This window comes from Canis lupus, chromosome 5 (genome assembly GCF_048164855.1).
Source record: "Canis lupus baileyi chromosome 5, mCanLup2.hap1, whole genome shotgun sequence".
Classification (NCBI taxonomy): domain Eukaryota; kingdom Metazoa; phylum Chordata; class Mammalia; order Carnivora; family Canidae; genus Canis; species Canis lupus.
In genome coordinates this window covers 7,289,752-7,304,041 of record NC_132842.1, presented here as the reverse complement: position 1 = coordinate 7,304,041, position 14,290 = coordinate 7,289,752, and the positions used below count along the sequence as shown (strand labels likewise).

Here is a 14,290-nt window from a genome sequence, read left to right as displayed (position 1 = left end):
ATATCTGTATAGTGATTATTAGTGATACAGAATATGTATCACTTTTTAAAGATTTATTTATTAGAGAGAGCGCACATGAGGAGAGGCAGAGGGAGAGAGAGAGAAGTAGACTCTCTGCTGAGTAGAGATCTCGACGACTCAGGGATGGATCCCCAAGATTGTGATCTGCGCTAAAATTAAGAGTTGGATGCTGAACTGACTGAGCCACCCAGGTGCCCCTACACATAACTTATTTTGAGGCAATAATAATAGTAATCAAGGGAGTGTCTGGATAGTTCATTCCTAAGCCCAGCTGAGATGGCTACTGTTCTTTTCCTTTGCTGTGAAAATCTGGATCAGAGAGTGAAACAGGTGAGGAACTTCTCAGTTCACCACACACTGCACGCTGAAGGTCAGAGGTTAAGCAGAGAAAGCCTCAGTAGTCCCTGCAGGGAAGGCCTTGGGGGGCAGGACTCCTCTCAGAGCAGTACACCGTGTTTTGGGGGACACTGGATTTCACACTTTAGGAAGAAGCAGTGAACACAGTAGCAAGGCTGAAGATGGGCATTCTTGCAGCTTCTCTGCTTTGTCTTTGGGCAAAGTTTCTTTCTTTCTTCTTTTCTTTTAAGATCTTATTTTTAAGTCATCTCTATACCCATCATGGGGCTCGAACTCATGACCCCGAGATCAAGATTCCCATGTTCCACTGACTGAGCCAGCCAGGCTCCTCTGGGCAAAGTGCTTAACTAATCCTTACACTTCCATTTCCTAATCAATCAAATGGGAATAGGAACCCCTGATCCATGCATTTCCCTTGGGTTCTGAGGCCCGTGAAATAAAATCATGAAAGCCCTATGAATGGGCACCTGGGTGGCTCAGTGATTGAGCATCTGCCTTTGGCTCAGGACATTATCCCCGGGTCCTCGGATCGAGTCCCACATCGGGCTCCCTGCAGGGAAGCCTGCTTCTCCCTCTGCCCTTGTCTCTGCCTCTTTCTGTGTGTCTCTCATGAATAAATAAATAAAATCTTAAAAATATATATATTTCTTTTACAATCCTTTATAGAATAAGGACTGTTGTCAATAAACAAAGCCTAAGTATCATACATTGCAGAGTGCATGTTGACAAGCTAAATAGGAGTTTAGAGAACAATCATAAAAGGAAAAATAAAGTCGAAGACACCGAAAAATTCTATTTGGGTGACAGAAATGACTTACCACTAGCAACAAATCTAGAAGCTCCAGAATGGGAGTCCTGTATGAAAGAATAGTGTCCATACAGGCACCGAGTGGATGCGTAGGGACATGGAGATGAGACCCGAGGAGTTATTTGCACTATCTGTTACAAGTGGTAGAAAGAAGATACCATTTTACAAACTGTAACTATTTTAGGTACAAAAGGAGGTTGTCCTTGGCCTGGATGAGACAGGAGTATCCCAGAACAAGATTGAGTACCGGTGAGCGAAGCACATTTTTCTTTTATCTGTCCTACAGCTCCACACAGTTACTGACTGTGGCTTGGGAGTTAAATGATTTATTTAGCATTACTTTAGTGTGTTCCAGACTGGGATCTTTAATCACCATTGGGCACAGTGTTAAGTCAGCCAGGGGCTCAGCAGAGTTGCCCCTGTCAAAATATTTGTGGGAATTACGCTCATCTTAAATATAGCCATCAGCTAACCAGTGACTGGACCATCTCTTTCCTGAGAATTAAGTAATTTTGGCAACAGTCTGTCTCGTGTCTGGGAGACATTCCATTTATGATCAAATGAAACATTAATAGTTTCGCTAAAACCTCACAAATGACCGTCTTTCCAATTTTAACAGTGTAAGCAAGATGAACTTGAGATTTTTTCCAACGTCATAATTGCTTCCCTTCACAATGCCGTCTTCGTGCTTATAAGCACATTTCAAATTTCCTTTTATCATATGTAATTTTTAAAAAACCAATAAAGAAATGAATGTGTGAGAGAGAGAGAGAGAGAGGAAATAGAAATAAATTTCACAAGACTGTTAGCCTTACCAGAGCATAAAAATGATTTCCTGTTGAGGTAATGCTATTTACTAGCATGTTCTTTTTTAATACTAACTCAAAAGAAATAAATTGCTTCCACTTTGCTTATAGTGCCAGTTAATGAAAGGAAGAAGGAGAATCAATAGTAGAACACTTAATACACCACTATGGGAAGAACAAATCAGCAAATGCTGCAGCATCCCAGGGCAGGTCATGCCAAGGAAGGCAGGTCATGCAGAAAGGACTCAGTGGGCGGGGACTTAGTGGTTGGCCACACCCAGACTGAGCCAGATTTCCTGGTGAGTTAGCCTGAATGAGCTGTTCTCTGGAGGGCATGAGCCAGACAGGTGAAGCTGAGTCCTGTATGGCACCAGCATATTGCTTAGGAAATTAGCCTACCTAGTTCCACAGCTGACATTCTAGGACCTTAGGATAGTGAACCTCCCCTAGCCCCCCAAGGATGACCTGTGTGCTTCTTACCAGAGGTATAACTCATCCTGATTCATCGCAGCATTGGGCCAGCTTTCAAACTCCTGACAGGGAATTACAGCTCTCCCTAATGATGAAGCCATGCATGGAGTCTCCAGACCATGCCCTGAAGCATGTAGAAAGCGAAAGGGAATTGCTCTGTGACAGGGAGGAAGAGATGGAAGAGGCAAACCAGACCTTCCCTCACCTTGCACCCCATGACCTGCATGGCACCAGGGTCAGAGGAAGCCACCTGTCTCTGCCGTGGCTGACATGGACTTGTGTGATGAGTGTGCTCAAAGCATAAGCCTTAGTGAAACAGCAGTGAGAGCTCAGTGTGTCTGTTTTCGGGGGAGGGAATGACCCTGACTGCACACATTCATTCAATCTCAGGACCAGTCCTGCAGGTATAACAGCAGGTAAATTAGTACAAGAGCCATGCTGCTTAGGACGTCTGCATGCCATGAAACAGGGTCTTTGGGGGAGTCGTAGGGGTGGGAGCCTGGCTCAATCAGACAAGGGAGACCAACCCCGACATCCCCCTTCCTGGAAAGTGTGTGTTTGACCCAACAAACAGAACCTGCCAGATGTGTGCCAGATGCGTCAGGGGCTGATAGTGTGTGCTTCCCGGACTCCAGTGAGAAATAACAAACTCTCACTGATTAGATTAAAAATCGAAGCAGGGGTTTTCGCATTCCTCCTACTCTTTTCTGACCTCTTAGGTGGCATCTCTTGCAACCACTTCATCCGAATATTGTTTCTAATGAGACAGCTTAGAGGGTGATGCTGTCCTGTGTGCCATTGTCTCCCTCCCTTAATAACCACAAAGTGTGGTGACGACAGTAAACAGTTTTTCAAGAAACCCTGCAGCACCAACGGGATTTGAACCTGGGAGACGTCATGGAATTCTTTGGGTCAGCAAGATGAGGCCTCGAAAAGCCTTAAGATGTTTGAAAAATGCGCAGGCTTCCCGGAGCGTGGTGGCCGGGTGTGGCACGAGGCCAGTGGGGCTTGCAGCCCAGCATCTTGAGCTCCTGGCCACTGCATTGCCACTTGGGTGGCTCTTCCACTCAGGTGAGTCCCTGGGGGCTCAGGAAGCCTGGTGGTGATCACACAGAGCCTACCTGCGAGCTAAGGAAATGCTTTTCCTCCCTCACCTTTTGTTCGTAATGCGTTGATACCTGTCCTCTGCTCAGCAGCGCACAAGCCACTTCTTGTCGGGAACACATACGTTCTCTTGCCCGCTCTCTCCCCTGCCGCAGAGCAGCTGCATTGACATCAGTTGCCAAAGGGGGGGGGGTCTCTGGAGACTGCCCGGGCCTCTCTCCTCCTCCGCCTGGTTGAGGGTGGGGCAGAAGGGCTGTGGCTTCCTTTCTCGAATCCTCTCTTGGGGCACCGTTGGCTGGCCCTCCTTACCTTTCCCTCCTCTTTCAGGTACGTTTTCTGGAGGGATCGCTACTGCTACTGCTTGCGTGGTGCTGCGCGGGCCTGGTGAACGGCTGCTACCCAAAGTTCAGCTCGGTAAAGCCAAGCTGGTTAATTAATAGACAGCCGCCTTCATCATCTTTATGCTCTCTTTCCTCTGGTATAAACCAGGGAGCGGGGAGGCTCACGTTTCCTTCACTTGCCAATCCACCGGCTTGAGAAGCCAGGCAGCGGGATGAGTGTGCGCGCTGCTGGTCTATCTAGATTTTCGCAGCAGAACTCAAGCTGAGCGGTGGTCCAATACGGTAATTAGCACACTGGGTTTTCCGATGGCTTTGTGGTGGCTGGTTGTCTGTTTGAATGATCCTGTTTGCCTTAATCAAATGGAGTTTGTGGTTTTTCCTTCCCTGTTAGCCCATTTACCTAGGCCTCCCAGAGTTTGCTCGTTGGTGTGTGTTTTCCGTGTAAGCAGTTGTTAAAGGCCTGAGTCACCCATGAGGTAGCCTGTGGTTGGTTTGAGCTAAGATTACCCAGTGACTAATTTCCAAGGGGAGGAGAAATTGGCTTATCAGGGGGAGGACTACTTTTCATCCATGCCCGTGACAGCCTCATTCAGAAGCCTGGGTAAAACACAATGGTCTTTACTGGTGGTAAACACTCAAGCTGGGAACATTTTACGACCTGGGGCCTTTGCAGTTTCTTCCCTGAAGAGAAAGCAGTCTAAAGTATCCAAATGTGGAACTGAGGATTTAGATGAAGCCAGCAAACAAAGGACGCGCGTAATTGGGAGCTGAGCCAAAGTGTTTTCTTCACAGCGTTAGTTATACAGGTGATTTCCTTAAGAAAAAGTAAGTGGCTTTAATTCTTTGAGGATGAGAGAGTCCCATAAGAATCCTTCTCAGTTTTGTCCGGTTACTTCATTGTGTGGTCCGATTGAGTGGTATGTTTACAAATTCTAGAACTGGAAGGGTGGGGTTTGAAATATAATAAACTGTACATACTACTCCCTTTCCGCAAAGAATATATGTATTTTAAATAGTCCGCAAAGAGACATGATTACATGAGACAGTTTCCCAAAACGATTTGAAATAAACATTGTGTATGCTAGGTTTTTTTTATCCCCAGAAATAATTATAAGAGTTTTGCCCCTTCTTCTCTTGCGTTCAAGAAACTTCTAAGTAAGTCATGTTTGGTTTAACTTACTGGGTTTTGGAGAAATGAAATAGAGATAGGTGTGAGGATTCCTAAATCAAATTTCAGATAATTAATTTGAAACTGTCCCAGATTTCGGCCCCTCGGAAGTCTGAGCCATACAGCTTACTGAGGTCTGTACCGTGGGCAGGGACAGCAGCCTCTCACCCAGGGCTGTGGTGCTGGGCTCCGGAAGAAACGTTACTGTTTATAAGAACTGGAAGTGCTCAACCAAGAGGGAGCAGGGCTTTGGACAGTCATGGTAGGAGGGACAGACGATCCACCAACAAAGTAGGTGAGTGACGGAGAATAGTCTAGTTCATACGTTGCCAGTATATCTAGTGTAGATAAATGAGCATTCTCTTTGTCTGGGCCAAGGTGTAGGCAGATAGAGATCCATGTTGGAGTCTGGTCAGGTGTTAAAAGAACCTTTATTCTTGCATTTGGGTTCTCTTTTTCTTGCTGTAAAATGAAAAATCTTCAAAGCTCACATAAAGACAGGAGTGTGAAACCTCCTGGGACTAAAGTATCGGTGATATAATGAATGCAGATATTTTGAGAGAGATGAGATGATAAGAAGATTAGAGAGACTAGTGGAGAAGAAGGCAAGCTGGCATATGAAAGAGGGTGACAACGGTATGGGATGGGTGTGCGTGTTTTGCTCATTTATTTTACTTTTAAAGTTTGCTATAATTTTCTCTTAACTCAGACCTCTTAGGTCTGCAGGAAGAACTCATTATGCATTTAATGCCATTTCTGTCCTCATTGGCCAAAAAAAGACCAGTTAAACACCAAAACAGGACTGTAGGTGCCTGATTCCAGGAAGTTATCTCGATGGAAAGAACACTAACATATAAGGCTGGGACTTTTTAAAACTATGTATCATAGAATCTTAATCATCATCCTGATTGTCAATCAGACAGTGAATAGCTCCTAGAGTATATAAAGTCCACTTTATATTGGAATAGTAAGTGGTCTCCTTGAGAGAACACAGTAAAGACTTGAAAGAGATTCTCTTTTCATCTTCCCATCCCTTCTGCCTCATTTTAAGAGTGATTGCCTTTACTTTACCCATACATACCCTTTAGTGTTTGAACCGAAGTTTTCAAATTTTAAAGGTTCACTCTGGTTGTAGGTTTCAAACATTTTCCCACTATATCATGGAAACATCGTGTCATTCTTTTTCTGGGCTCTCTGTGGAGCTGAGGATGAAATTATCATGGGTTCTTTTTAAAACTCAGTCCTGGAAAGTCAGTCATAGCTTGGCAAAGTGAGGTAAAAATTCTGCCAGAGTCTTCCAACTTCCAAGACACCCCGATTGATGGAGATCTGTTCCGTCAGAGCTGAATGCTTGTATTCACCTCCATTGTGGGTGACTCAGGTGGACAGTGATTCTTTCAGTGACCCTGTTGGGTGATGGCAAGATGAATTTGAAGTGGACAAGGTGAGGCTGATAAGTAGCATTACCATCAGGTACATGATGCTGATTGTGTAGGGCTAGGATCCATCCTTGTTGGCCAAAGTCCCATTCTGGTTGGTAGATTGGTACCCATGTCATACTAGCTACTGGCTGTTCAATAAATATCTTGACTATCACCCACATTCCCCTATGAGTGCAGAGTGTATCAGAATTATTGTTAATTGCTACATTTCCTTTTAAATTCATCTACACATGACAGCAAGAAAGCCCAATTAAATTTTTTTGGTGTTTTATTTTTAAAGTTAGTTATATCATACACCTCCTAACCATTTATTTTCACATCACCAAGCACAGTGTGTTTTTAAAAAATATCTATGCAGGCATTTCTGTTGTTTTTTAAAAAAATTACTCAACATTTCATTAATTTTCTTAAAAATTTACATATTCTTTTCATTAATATTCTTTATCCTTCTAGACAGTTCTGTACCACTCTGATTCTTAGTGTGTCTTCCTACTCTCTTGCCAGAAAAAGGGGGGAAGAGTTCACTGTATGTTAATTGAGCTCAGAATCCCCCAAATCCTGATGTAATCTGAAGCCAGATAAAGAAGACTACAGTTTAGATGGTTGTTTATCTTAAGTGGGTTCTAGACATTTGAAACCTTTTTAAAAAATTTTATATCAATAATGACAATAGTACCTATCATGTGTTGCACTTATTTGCTTTGACCACTGCGTTACGCTTTATACTCATGTATGAATCTGAATGAATTTACCTTTACCTTCGTTTGGATTAAATCTTGCATTGTGTGGTCTGATTGCGTAGCCCATCCCTCTTGTATTTTATGCTCTGTGAAGCCCTGCCTTGTTGCCATTTTTCTTTTCACTGAGCCTTGCCTTGTAGAAGATAGGAAGGAATAGTTATTTATAGAGGATCTGTATAGATCTACTGCACAGCTTCTGTCATTAGGTTGCTCAGCCATTGTGGAAGGGGAATCAGGTGTATCATGGCACAGTGACCTTGGGAATGCCCTCCTCAGGTCTAAGCCCTGAGCACCTGAGTCATGAGGGGTCCAGCGAGTGAGCAGATAGAGGACCATGTGGGTTAGAGTGTCAGATCTGGGTCACATGGAGCAGGGGCACCTAGAGCCCAACCTTGACCCTCACCATCGGTTTGGATCCATGAGGGCCATGGATCCAAATGGATCCATGGAGAAATGAGGAGAGAGTCCCAAAGGTGACAGCCTAGGGATGTCCCAAGTTTGGTTTAGAACTGGGAACAGACTAACCTATTGTAGGAGTGTGTGTGTTGAGGATGTGGGACTAGTGAAGATAAAATTGTAACTGTGTATGAGGAGCCTGCATAGTCTGGGGTCCCTGGAAACAGTTGGCCTCCTCAGGGGACTGAGGAGCTAATACAATGGTGTTCAGGTGACACGCCCTCAAATGGTTCCTTTCATTTGCTCCATATTTGCATCTTGCTTGCATTTTTTTATTGGTTATTTCCATTATGAAATCCATCATAATTTGTAAAACTCCCGGATTAGGGACTCTGCACCACTGGATTCTTGTGGAGACAAGATAAGAAAGCCATGAGATTCCCGAAGCTTCTCCCCCTACACGCTTATCTAAGAGATGTACATAGGAATGCACCTTCTCAAGGGCAGAAACTTGGGGGCTTTATTTAGAACTGTGTCCTAGAACAATGCCTGGTTCTTAGCAAGTGCCTGGTAGTTACTGTTTACTAAATGAATGAATGTATAAAGCAAGGAATCAGTATGTATTCAGAACACTGCACTCTGTTTCATTTTCAACCTTCTCTTGTTGCCTCTGCTTTCTCTTGTCTCATCCCCATCACACACACCATGGGTCTCTTGATAGTTCATTTTGGCTTTTGTCCATTTGAACTTTCCTCCTCTCTCCTCATGCCCCTACCTCACCCACCCCCCAACCGTTCATGCCCTCCTTGGGTGTCACATCTCCCAAAAGTCTGGATGGGAATGTGGACTCCTGTAACAGCACAAGTAGAACTTGAAGAGTGGTCTAGGGAGGTCCCAAAGCTGTCCCTCTTTTCTCTTGTAGCCATTTGGAGAATCTCAGAGACTTCGTGATTACCCTCTGGGGTTTTATCCAAAAAAAAAGTATCATATACTCACATTTTGAATTAATCTGTATTTTTGTGTTCTGCCCCTTGCTACATACAGTAGTGAAATTGCAAATTAGTTTCCCTTTGCCCCATTAACTTGATTCTTTTATTTATTGAGATATAATTGACATATAACATTATATTAGTTTCAGCTGTACAACATACTGATTTAATATTTGTACAGATTGCACATGATCACCACAATAAGCCCAGTTAACATCCATTACCATATATAGTTACACACTTTTTCTTGTGTGGAATATAAGAAATAGTGAAAGGGACCATAAAGGAGGTGGGTGGGGGACCTGAGTGGGGAAAAATTAGAGAGGAAGACAAACCATGAGAGACTCCTAACTCTGAGAAACAAAAGGTTGCAGAAGGGGAGGTGGATGAGAGGATAGGGTAACTAACTGGGTGTTGGGCATTAAGGAGGACGATGAGATGAGCACTGGGTGTTATACTTTATGTTGGCAAATTGAGTTTAAATAAAACTAAAAAATGTTTTAAATTAAAATAAAAGTTAAAAATATGTACATTCCAAAAAGAAAGCCTGTTCAGCCTCCACATCTAAATTAAATATTAAGTTGCTAATAAACATGTTTTATTTGTTACTCATTCAAAAAAAATCTACTCCCCTAGCAACTTTCAGATATACAATACAGTATTATTAATTATAGTCACCATGCTGTACATTACATCCCCATGATATTTATTTTATAACCGCAGTTTACACTTTAGACCCCCTTCATCCATTTCAGTCAACCTCAATGTCCTGCCTCTGTCAACCACCAGTATGTTCTCTGTGTCTATGATTCTTGAGTCATTGATTCTTTAGTCATTGTTTCTTCCAAAGGAGAGCTAATGGAAGACCCAGTGGGAGTCCTCACTCTCTTGAACTGTATGGGAATGACACAGCCCAGAAGTCACTGCTGCCTGGGCAAGAAGTAGCCAGCTTCTGATGGACTACTCCATCAGGCTCCCCATCACATGGCAGCCCCAGAGGGTCTTTCTGAGGATTTCCTATCTCTACTGTGCCTGAAATTCTCTCCCCTCTTTTTTCCCTGTCCTCCCTACTATGAGTTTTGCCTCCAATTGCATTCTTATCTCCTGGACCATTATTTTCTCCCAACTTCTTGGAGCTGGTTTTTCCTAGGCTCAGGGAAAGCGTTGGCGAATTAATGAATGAAACTTACTTCCAAGCTTTCTCTGTGCATCTTCTTACCCTCTCTGGCCATGTCCCTAGATTGTATCTGCTTGGAAAAATAGGAAAGATGCTTACTATTTTCCAGGCCTAATATTAGAAAAATATGCTCAGGAGAAATTTTAGAAAATACAATTTTAGCACTTTTGATAACATTAGATCCACATTTATTAAGTATCTTAAAGAAGCTATGACCCCCAAAATGTAAACCACTGCACTACTTTCCCCCCAAACCTCACAATGTTGAGCTCTTTTTGGGTGTTTCTTGTGATTGCTGCAACAAACTACTACATACTGAGTGGCTTAAAACATCACAAACTCATTACCTTACAGTTGTAGCCATCAGAAGTCCAGAATGGGTTTCAAAGGCCAATACCAAAGTGTTAGCAGCACCACATTCCCTCTGGAAGCTTCAGGGGAGAACCCATTTCCTTGCCTTTTCCAGCTTTTCGAAACTACCTGCATCCCTCAGCTCCTAGGTCCTTCTGCCATCTGCACAATCAGCGGCAGAGAGAGCATTTCAACCTCTCTCTCTGATCCTGCTTCTGTTCTCACACCTCCTTCCCTGACGCTGACCCCTTCCTCACTCTGTAGTGAGGTGGCATTAGGTCCATCTGGACAGTCTGGGATAATCTTCATATCTCAATATTCTTAAAAAGGAACATCGCAGAGTCCCTTTGGACACATAAGGTTCCAGAGATTAGAGTGTGGACGTGCTGCAGAAGGAGGGGCCGTTTAGCCTGTTGCAGCAGGAAGGCCACACTGTCACACTGAGCCATCTCTAAAAATTAAAATTAAAATTTTAATCTCTAAAATTAAAAATAAATAAAAGTAGATTTTCTAACTTCTTGTTTTATTTTCAGATGCAGAGAGAAATTGTTTATGCGAGAGGAGATGGGCCTGGTGCCTCCCGACCTGGATCCACAGCTCATCCGCCTCACGCCATTCCAAATTCTCCACCATCCACTCCTGTGCCCCATTCCATGCCTCCTTCCCCATCCAGAATTCCTTATGGGGGCACGCGCCCCATGGTTGTTCCCGGCAATGCCACCATCCCCAGGGACAGACTCTCCAGCCTGCCAGTCTCCAGGTCCATCTCACCCAGCCCTAGTGCCATTTTGGAAAGAAGAGATGTAAAGCCGGATGAAGACATGAGTGGCAAGAACATCGCAATGTACCGAAATGAGGGCTTCTATACTGATCCTTACCTTTATCACGAGGGGCGGATGAGCATAGCCTCTTCCCACGGTGGGCACCCGCTGGACGTCCCTGACCACATCATCGCGTATCACCGCACAGCAATTCGCTCGGCCAGTGCTTACTGCAACCCTTCTTTGCAAGCAGAGATGCATATGGAGCAGTCACTGTACAGACAGAAGTCAAGGAAGTACCCAGAGAGCCACCTGCCTACCCTAGGCTCCAAAACACCCCCCGCCTCTCCTCACAGAGTCAGCGACCTGAGAATGGTAGACATGCATGCCCACCTCAACGCCCACGGACCCCCTCACACCTTGCAGCCCGATCGGGCCTCTCCCAGCCGCCAGACCTTCAAAAAGGAGCCAGGCACCTTGGTGTATATTGAAAAGCCACGGACCACTCCAGGATTAGCCAGCATTGTGGACTTCGGCCCTCCTCTAGTGGAGAAGCAAGTGTTTGCCTACAGCACTGCTACGATACCCAAAGACAGAGAGACCAGGTAAGGGGGTGCGGGCAGCCGAGGGTGGTCTGTGCCTTTGCGTGGTTGAGGGCTGCTCTGCAGAGTGAAACCCAGGGAACAGATGTTGGCTAAGCCCCAGCCCGTGCAGCACGCCCTGCAGATGCTGCAGAAGCCACAGAGTAGGATCAAAGGCCATCTTGGTCTGCAAAGAGTTTGTGAATTGGTGGGGGTCAGGTGAAGCAGGCCAATCGCTGTGCCAAAGGGGGGCAGACATGCTCGCTGCGGTCATTGCGAGCCTGCGGAACATGGGTCTCGCATTGTCATCATTAGTGTCAGTCTGAACAAATGGCAAGAAAATTGTGATCAGCAGAAACCTTTTGGACAAAAAGACCAGGAGCTCATGAAAAGGAGTGAGTGGCTCAAGTTTTAACCGTTTGAAATGGCAATTTGGGTTTTTCCATATGGAGTGCAATTTTGCTTTCTCATCTGGCCTTGGGAAATGGAAAGAATGTGTCACTGTCTGTCCTCTAAGGTAATAAAGCATGAATTTGCATAAGAATAGAATGGTTTCAATTTAATACTCATTCAGGAGTGGTACTGAAATCAGCAAAATTTTTATAGCAAATGAGACACTCTGAGTATTTAAATTTCTCTTTTAATATACACTTTTTTGGTGTAACTTACCAGCCCAGTCCATTTAAAAAAGCCCTCCAAAGTACTTAAGAGGAAAGCTAATTTTATTAGAGGGAATTTCTCTAGCCTGAATTGGTTGAAGGAAGCCAACATAATCATTATAATCATAAAAATCTAGTCAAAGAAATTGAGTCTGAAAGAGGTTAAGCATTTTACCTGTTGTCATCTGTGAATTCAGAACGGATGCGAGAAATAAGATCTGGATATTCAGTGACTCAGCACGTTATTAGAACCACTCTTCCCTTTTTCTTGCCAAAAGGACAGTATCATTTACATATTATCATCAACCCAATTTTTAAAAAGATTATTTATTAAAGAATCCATACCTTTTATCACCGTGCAATATTTTGCCACATGAAGGAGACCTGTGAGCCACATCTTTGCCCAGCAGAGAAGTAAATTTAGAGGTGAATTCTGAGCATTTCAGCCAGAATTCTTCAGAACTTGTTTCAGGACTAGATGCTAAGTAACTGCTCCTGAAGGATATTTACAGTCATAAACATGGTAGCATTTGCATAATTATGCTGCTAAATATATACAGGCCATTTAAAATATAACTGCCCTAGCTAGTATATTAGCACAATTATGCAGCAATGGGGAAAGAAAGAACATTTTTGAAGATTTTATTTCTGAAAAATGAATGTGAGTACTGTGTCAAAGAGAAATTTTTAAAAACAAGAGCTCCTAAAACAGTTATTGAAGCACAAAATTACAGCCCATTGCTTGTGCCTATACTGTGCTGTTACCTTAGATACATTTAATTTGTGTATTTGAAGAGTTCAGCCCCTAAAAGTCTACCTTCGTGAGGGCAGAGTCCTATAAAGTGCCAAACCGAATTCTGTCGTCATTTCATAATATTAAACAGCAAACAAATCTTGAGAGTGCTTTTTCTACGAAACTCTCAAGTGAAACTTTGCATCTAAGATGTGAAGCTACAAAAACACAGGGGGAGGACTGAAAAATCTGTAGCGATGCTTTCTTTTGGGCTCTGCTGGATTCAGGAGCTGTTCAGAAGAAATAGCCCGAATAGCTGCAGGATGTTTGAATTTCTTTCTGATTTCAGTACTTAGGAAACCTCCAGTGGTAGTCTTTCTTTCTTTCTTTCTTTCTTTCTTTCTTTCTTTCTTTCTTTCTTTCTTTCTTTCTTTTTCTTAAAAACATGATTTTATAACCTCTCTATTGACTTGAAAATGAAGAGTTAAAGATGAAGTCATTTCATCGTGGTCCTTGTATTTAGTCGTATGTCTGATCTAAAGCATTTGGCTTCTCTTTTCTTACAAAGATGTTTCCACAAAGCATCTAGTGATGACAAATTATATATAGAAGATCTGGGGGGAAAAATCATGTAGGTAGTAGAACCTAGGCGAAGGTTTGGCTCTCCTCCCAAGATAGCCATGGATTTGGGGCGTAGAGGAGCAGATCATAGCCACTTGACTTTCAAGATAGCAATTCTCATACCTGAATTTTTAGGAAGAAAATGATCTCAAGTGAGAAGGTGGCTTTATCCACATGACTTCCCTTCAGCCGGGACCCCGAGAAAATGGTCCACGTAGCTATGGAGGAGTGCCGTGGGCAGGGGACAGTATGTGACAGATGACTCAGTATCTGAGGCTCTGTCTTCCCTAGGTTATAAAATTTCTTCATTAAACAGCATCGTTATTTCTATTCATGGCACATAAAACAGCCCTTAAGAATTGTAAAAATCTAGGACATTTATGTTTTGCAACTTTCTATTTATAGCTTGGATTCTATAATGTAAAATATCGAAATTCAAGACTGCTTGTTGCAAAGTGACTGGTAGCTCCCTTCCCAAATGTGTGACAGATCCCTCCTTGTGTAATATTTTTCAAGACGTGGTAAGCTTGAACTGAGATCGTATTTTTACACAATTCTACACTTACAATAGCTAAATTCCAAAAAATGAGTCAAGAACCCACTGGGGAGTAAATTCTTGCCTTGCCTAAGCACCTGTATTTGGAGGAAGAAAAGCCATAGGCGATCCCGTTGTGATTTCTAAGAATTCCCCAGATTGAGAGATGCAGAGGTCCCTGTCCTGGGCACTTGGAAGAGGAAGGAAGCTTCTGTGTATGGGGGAGGGG

At 43.4% G+C, this 14,290-nt stretch overlaps 1 protein-coding gene across 22 annotated transcripts in view; it reads left to right on the top strand.

The window, feature by feature from the left end:
* KIAA1217 (KIAA1217 ortholog) overlaps window positions 1–14,290 on the top strand; it is a 433,418-nt gene that overhangs the window by 362,206 nt on the left and 56,922 nt on the right. For 19 of the 22 annotated variants that reach the window (XM_072825344.1, XM_072825343.1, XM_072825342.1 and 16 more), the window contains one exon: window positions 10,705–11,537. In XM_072825344.1, coding sequence (XP_072681445.1) covers window positions 10,705–11,537 — 833 coding nt within the window. Of the gene's footprint in view, window positions 1–4,060; window positions 4,191–4,483; window positions 4,734–5,346; window positions 5,372–10,704; window positions 11,538–14,290 lie in introns of those variants that run through there. The other 3 variants (XM_072825360.1, XM_072825359.1, XM_072825362.1) reach the window with 3 other exon arrangements.